Here is a 7,254-nt window from a genome sequence, read left to right on the forward strand (position 1 = left end):
ATATAAAAACAATTCTTAATTGTGCCTCCTAACATAACATCTCGCTTTTGACCATCAATTTCACTCAAATGGTGCCTCACATCAAATTCATGCAGATCTTGTGGATTCGATCCATGATATTATTACTAGGTGCCACAATTTTTCTAGTTAATTAATCACTAGGCAAAAAAAATGAAAAAGAAATTACTTTATCTGTTTTGTTATAAAGTATTTGTATTATAGTGAATGTCTATCATGTGGAGTCCTTTTTAGGATATGATTAAAGAGTCCTCCTACTTGGGGACCAAGTTAGATTTCTCCTATAAATAGAGTGCTCCTCTTCATTGTAAATTCATTCATCAAGATAAATAACAAGTCTTCTCTTCTTTTCTCTCTAGTTTCTTCTTCTTATTCTATAGTTTTATAACACGTTATCAGCACGAGACTCTAATTTCTCAAAAGTGAAGGTTAGATTTGAAGAATTAATAAAGGTATTATTTATTCTTTTGTTTTTAATTTTAATGGCCAATCTTACAAAACTAGAGTTCACTGCCCTCCAAAGTTCGGGCAGGAACTACCTCTCATGGGTGTTGGATGCTGAAATCCACCTTGATGCAATGGGTCTTGGAGACACCATAAAAGAAGAAAATAAGGCATCAAATCAAAACTGTGCACGAGCAATGATATTCTTGCGTCATCATCTTGACGAGATTCTGAAAATCGAATATCTGACAGTTAAGGATCCACTTGTTTTGTGGAAAAACCTAAAAGAAAGATTTGACCACTTGAAGATGGTCATACATCCAAAGGCACGATATGATTGGATGCATCTAAGGCTACAAGACTTTAAGTCTATACATGAGTATAATTCTGCCATGTTCAGAATCACTTCTCAATTGAAATTATGTGGAGAAACGGTTAGTGAGATTGATATGATGGAAAAGACGTTCTCCACTTTCCATGCCTCGAATGTGCTCTTGCAGCAACAATATCGAGAGAAAGGTTTCAAAAAGTATTCTGAACTAATTTCTCATCTTCTTGTGGCCGAGCAAAATAATGATTTATTATTGAAAAATCATGAGAATCGACCTACTGGATCTGAACCACTTCCTGAAGTGAATGAGGCGTACGCCCACCATGCTAGGCGTGGAAAAGGTCGCGGTCCTAATCGTGGACGTGGACGTGGTCGTGGACGTGGACGTGGTCGTGATTATGGTCAAGAACGTAATTCTAATCTTGGCATTAATCATTCATCAAATAAAAAGGAAAAAAGAAAGGATGAGAAACGTGAAGCAACTAGGGAAGGTTGTTTTCGATGTGGTGGAAGAGGTCATTATGCACGTGATTGTCGTACTCCCAAACACTTGGTTGAGCTTTATCAAGAATCACTAAAGAAGAAAGAGAAAAATCCTGAGGCAAATTTTATCTCTGAAAATCAAGTTGACATCACGCACTTGGATATAGCAGATTTCTTCGCACATCCTGAAGGAAAAATAGATCACTTAATTGGTGATGGTTCTGTGAACATGGAAGAGTGATATTTTTTTTTGTAGTATTTATTAATAAATTTCATGTAATGATAGTTGTTTGCATGAATATTAGTATTTTAAATTAGTTTAGTCGTTCATTAGCTTGTTCCTTAATTCTTAATAAAATAATATATATTTTTCATTGTTTTATTTATATGATTCTAATATGATAGAGTTAGTCAAATACTAAACTTTATCACGTGTTTGTATTATATTAGGTCTTTAACTTGATCTAATGTTAAAAACATGCAGTCTGTTATTAACTAGGATTAAATAATGATTTTATTTTATTTTCCAAACAACTCGTTTTTGACTTAGAGGAAACAATAAATTAAGGCTCAATTTCTAATATTTAATCATTAATTTATTCCTTTGAATATATTGTACCCTTTTGACAACACTAATATTTAATATATATTTATTTTGTGTATGTCATTTCATGTGAAGATATGGATAATTCTAAGAACATATTATCGAAATATGAAGATATTTGTTTGATTGATTCTGGTACAACACATACGATATTCAAAAATAAGAAATATTTTTCTCATTTAAGTATGGGAAAAATAAATGTTACTACAATTTTTGGTAGTACTAATATGATTGAGGGCTTTGGAAGAGCCATTGTAATTTTGCCCAAGGGAACTAAACTCATCATTAATAATGCTATGTTTTCTCCAAAATCTAAGAGAAACTTGTTGAGTTTTAAAGATATCCGTGAAAATGGTTATCATATCCAATCAATGGATGAAATAAATCTTGAATATCTTGGTATCACCAAGTATGTCTCTGGGCAGACATGTGTTATAGAAAAGTTCCATGCTTTATCTTCTGGCTTGTATTGGACAAAAATTAGTGCAATTGAGGCACATTTTATAGTAAATAAGAAGTTTACTGATTCCAATACATTTGTACTTTGGCATGATCGTCTAGGACATCCTGGGTCAATAATGATGAGACGAATTATAGAAAATTCGAATGGACATCCACTAAAAGACCTAAAAGTTCTTTTAAATGGTGAATTTTCTTGTACTGCTTGTTATCAAGGCAAGTTAATTGTGAGACCATCACCAATGAAAGTTAAGATTGAGTCCCCTGCGTTCTTGGAACGTATACATGGGGATATTTGTGGACCTATTCACCCACCTAGTGGGTCATTTAGATATTTTATGGTTCTAATAGATGCTTCTTCTAGATGGTCTCATGTGTGCCTATTGTCATCTCGTAACTTGGCATTTGCAAAATTATTGGCACAAATAATAAGGTTAAGGGCACACTTTCCTGATAATCAGATTAAGTCCATTCGTCTTGATAATGCTGCAGAGTTTTCATCCCAATCATTTAATGATTATTGTTTAGCAATTGGGATAAGAGTTGAACACTCCGTTGCTCATGTTCATACTCAGAATGGTCTCGCAGAGTCATTAATTAAACGTTTGCAATTAATAGCAAGACCATTGCTTATGAAAACTAAGTTGCCCACTTCTGTGTGGGGACATGCAATTTTGCATGCTGCAACACTTATTCGTCTCAGACCGACAAGTTATCATAAGGTTTCTCCATTGCAATTGGTTATGGGTCAAGAACCTAATATATCCCATCTAAGAATTTTTGGAAGTGCTGTATATGTGCCTGTGGCACCACCAAACCGCACTAAGATGGGCTCTCAAAGAAGGTTAGGAATATATGTTGGGTTTGAGTCACCCTCCATTATACGCTATCTTGAACCATTGACTGGAGACATGTTTACTGCTAGATTTGCAGATTGTCGGTTTGATGAGACAGTTTTCCCAAAATTAGGGGGAGAGAATAGTGAAATGAAACGAGAAATTTTGTGGAAAAATTTATCATTGTCTCATCTTGATCCATATTCTTCTACTTGCGAACAAGAAGTACAAAAGATTATTCATCTGCAGAAAATTGCAAATCAAATGCCAGACGCATTTACAGATTTGAAAAGGATTACTAAATCACATATTCCTGCAGAGAATGTCCCAATTCGAATTGATGTCCCTAAAGGACCATCCACTAGTGTCATAGCTAATGAGTCAAAAACACACCTAAAGCGTGGTAGACCATTGGGGTCTAAGGATCAAAATCCTAGAAAAAGAAAGATTAAATGTCAAGATGACACTATGAAAGAATCTCATATGGAAGTTCAAAATTTGAATAAGTCTGATATTCATGAAAGAATCAATGAACTTGAAACTCAAGGAAATAATGAACTATCCATAAATTTAAAAGATGTTGAAACTAATATGAATCGATCAGAAATAGTGGTTGATTATGTCTTTGCATATAATGTTGCAACAAATATCATGCAAGATAATGAGGATCATGAACCTCAATCTGTTATAGAATGTCGACAACGAAATGATTGGCCAAAATGGCAAGAAGCAATTCAATCAGAGTTGAATTCACTTGCCAAGCGTGAAGTTTTTGGACCTATAGTTCAAACACCTAATGGTATTAAACCTGTTGGTTACAAATGGATTTTTGTGCGAAAAAGAAATGAGAAAAATGAAATACAAAGGTATAAAGCACGCCTTGTGGCACAAGGATTTTCTCAAAGGCCTGGCGTCGACTATGAAGAGACATACTCACCCGTTATGGATGCAATAACATTGCGTTATCTCATTAGTTTCACAGTCCATGAGCAACTTGAAATGCATTTGATGGATGTGGTTACAGCCTACCTTTATGGATCACTTGATAATGAGATATACATGAAAATTCCTGAAGGATTTGCGATGCCTAAATCATGTAATTCAAAATCTCGAGAAATGTATTCAATTAAATTGCAAAGATCATTATATGGTTTGAAGCAATCTGGGCGCATGTGGTATAACCGTCTTAGTGAGTATTTAATTAAGGAAGGTTATACAAATGATGCAATTTGTCCATGTGTCTTTATAAAGAAAACAATATCGGAATTTGTTGTACTTGCTATTTATGTTGATGACATAAATCTTATTGGAACTCCAATAGAGCTTCAAAAGGCAATTGATTATTTAAAGAATGAATTTGAGATGAAAGATCTGGGAAGGACAAAATTATGTCTTGGTTTGCAAATTGAGCATTTGACAAATGGTATTTTTGTTCATCAATCTGCCTACACAGAAAAAGTGTTGAAAAGATTCTGTATGGATGAAGCGCATCCATTAAGTACTCCGATGGTTGTTCGTTCACTTGATGTGAATAAGGATCCATTCCGACCTCAAGAAAAGGATGAAGAAATTCTTGGTTCTGAAGTACCATATCTTAGTGCAATTGGTGCACTAATGTATCTTGCTAATACTACAAGGCCTGATATAGCTTTTGCTGTTAACTTGTTAGCAAGGTATAGTTCTGCTCCTACTAGGAGACATTGGAATGGGATCAAACACATTTTGCGATATCTTAAAGGGACAACTGATATGGGCTTATTTTATTCTGTTAATTGTAGCCCAAATCTTGTTGGTTATGCTGATGCAGGATATTTATCTGATCCACACAAAGCTCGATCCCAAACAGGCTATGTGTTTATATGTGGGGGGACTGCCATATCTTGGAGATCTACAAAGCAGTCCATCGTAGCCACTTCATCTAATCATGCTGAAATAATAGCTATTCATGAAGCAAGTAGAGAATGTGTGTGGTTAAGGTCTATGATACATCTCATTCGAGAGAAATGTGGTTTGAAATGTGATAAAGTACCCACCACTTTATATGAAGATAATGCAGCATGCATAGCACAACTTAAGGGAGGATTCATAAAAGGAGATAGAACAAAGCACATTTCACCGAAGCTTTTCTATACACATGAACTTCAAAAGAATGGTGATATAAATGTGCAACAGATTCGTTCAAGTGACAATGTGGCTGATCTATTTACCAAGTCTCTACCAACTGCAACTTTCAAGAAGATGGTGCACAAGCTTGGAATGCGAAGATTCAAGTCTCTGGATTAATGTTCTCATTAGGGGGAGTGAATACGCGCTGTACTCTTTTTCCCTTACGAGGTTTTGTCCCACTGGGTTTTCCTTGTAAGGTTTTTAATGAGGCAGCCTAGATGCGTATTAATAGATATGTGTACTCTTTTCCTTTACTAGAGTTTTTCTTTTCTTAAAGTTTTTTTTTAGTAAGGTTTTTGACGAGGCACATCATCTATGAATTAGACATTCAGGGGGAGTGTTATAAAGTATTTGTATTATAGTGAATGTCTATCATGTGGAGTCCTTTTTAGGATATGATTAAAGAGTCCTCTTACTTGGGGACCAAGTTAGATTTCTCCTATAAATAGAGTGCTCCTCTTCATTGTAAATTCATTCATCAAGAGAAATAACAAGTCTTCTCTTCTTTTCTCTCTAGTTTCTTCTTCTTATTCTATAGTTTTATAACATGTTTCAATTTATGTGACTTATTTTCTTTTTTAGTCGGTCAAAAAAGAATGTCACATTTCTATATTAAGTAACAATTTAACTATAAAATATCTACTTTACCATTAATGAAATGATTTACAGCCACACAAATTTCTATCATTCATTTTGGACCACAATTATTAAAAGCTTTTTTTTCTTTCTTAAATTGTGCCGCGAGTCAAACTACCTCAAGAAATAAACAGAACTTAAGAGAATTGATTGTTTCTTTGGAAAATAACTTTATTATGTACTAGTTTTCATCATACCACAAACATTTGCAGTTTGGAGAAATGTAGTTACCTAAGGTATGTTCGATACAAATGAAAATATTTTATACAAAACTTAGTGAGTTTGTTATTATTTTATTTTTTTTGAGTTTAGTATGTATGCAAATATTCTTTTTAGTATCATAATTTCAACATAAATTCAGCTAGGAGTATATTTATAGGTAGCAAGGGAGATACAATATTCAATCTATCTATATCTATATCTATCTATACTACCATAAAAGCATGAACTGCCCAACTTAAATGTTAAATTACTACAATATCCCTACTTAAAACACCCATTTATATCTATTTGTAATAGCATATGTTCTCTTCAAAGGTTGTGACTTTTTTAATGAGTTGTGACTTTTTTGATTAGTTATGACTTTTCCAAAGGATTGTGACTTATCTGATGAGTTGTGAATTTTTCAAAAGGTTGTGTCTTTTTTTATAAGTTGTGACTTTTACAAATATGTGACTTTTCATGAGTTGAACTTTTCAGAAGAGTTGTGACTTTATTAGTTATGACTTTTCTAAAGAATTTACACTTTCTTGAAGGGTCATGATGTAACAACCTACTCCCGTCGTTATAGAAAAGTCAACGGAGAAAATTTTTGGGTCGAAAATTTTTTTGGTAGTAACTTGAGAATTTCAAGTCTAGTTTAGATTTGGACGAAATCAGAGTCAGTGAGGTCTAGGAAGATCTGGTAATGAATGAGAGATATAATAATGAATTTAACACATGAGTATATAGTTAAGATGTTAAGAAACCTGTACGAATTTACAGAATCAAATTCGAGCCAGTAGAACTCCTGAAACTCATTTTAGTCTGAATGTATAATTTTTGAGTGTCATGGTTAAAGGTGTGTTGTGAAATGAGGATCTAACAATCAAGTTTTGACTCTTTATTTCTGTGCAAACCTCCAGGGCGAGAATTTCCCGCTACAGAAGATCTACATTAGCGGGTTAAGAATCATTGTAGCGGGCCAGTCGCGAATTAAGTCAAGAAATAACCATTTTGCGATATTTCTGCAGACTTCGTTCTTAAGATTTTGGAGACGACCCAAGACGAGTTCTTGA

General features: G+C 34.0%; 1 protein-coding gene across 1 annotated transcript; it reads left to right on the forward strand.

Moving 5' to 3' along the window:
• The first annotated feature begins 428 nt into the window (after window positions 1-428).
• On the forward strand, window positions 429-1,993 carry LOC107023863. Its single transcript, XM_027912474.1, has 2 exons — window positions 429-1,244; window positions 1,829-1,993. The coding sequence occupies exons 1-2, from the start codon at window positions 501-503 to the stop codon at window positions 1,841-1,843; spliced, it is 759 nt and encodes a 252-aa protein (XP_027768275.1). The 5' UTR covers window positions 429-500; the 3' UTR covers window positions 1,844-1,993.
• The last annotated feature ends 5,261 nt before the right edge of the window (window positions 1,994-7,254 follow it).

The sequence above is a fragment of the Solanum pennellii genome, chromosome 1, assembly GCF_001406875.1.
Source record: "Solanum pennellii chromosome 1, SPENNV200".
NCBI lineage: Eukaryota > Viridiplantae > Streptophyta > Magnoliopsida > Solanales > Solanaceae > Solanum > Solanum pennellii.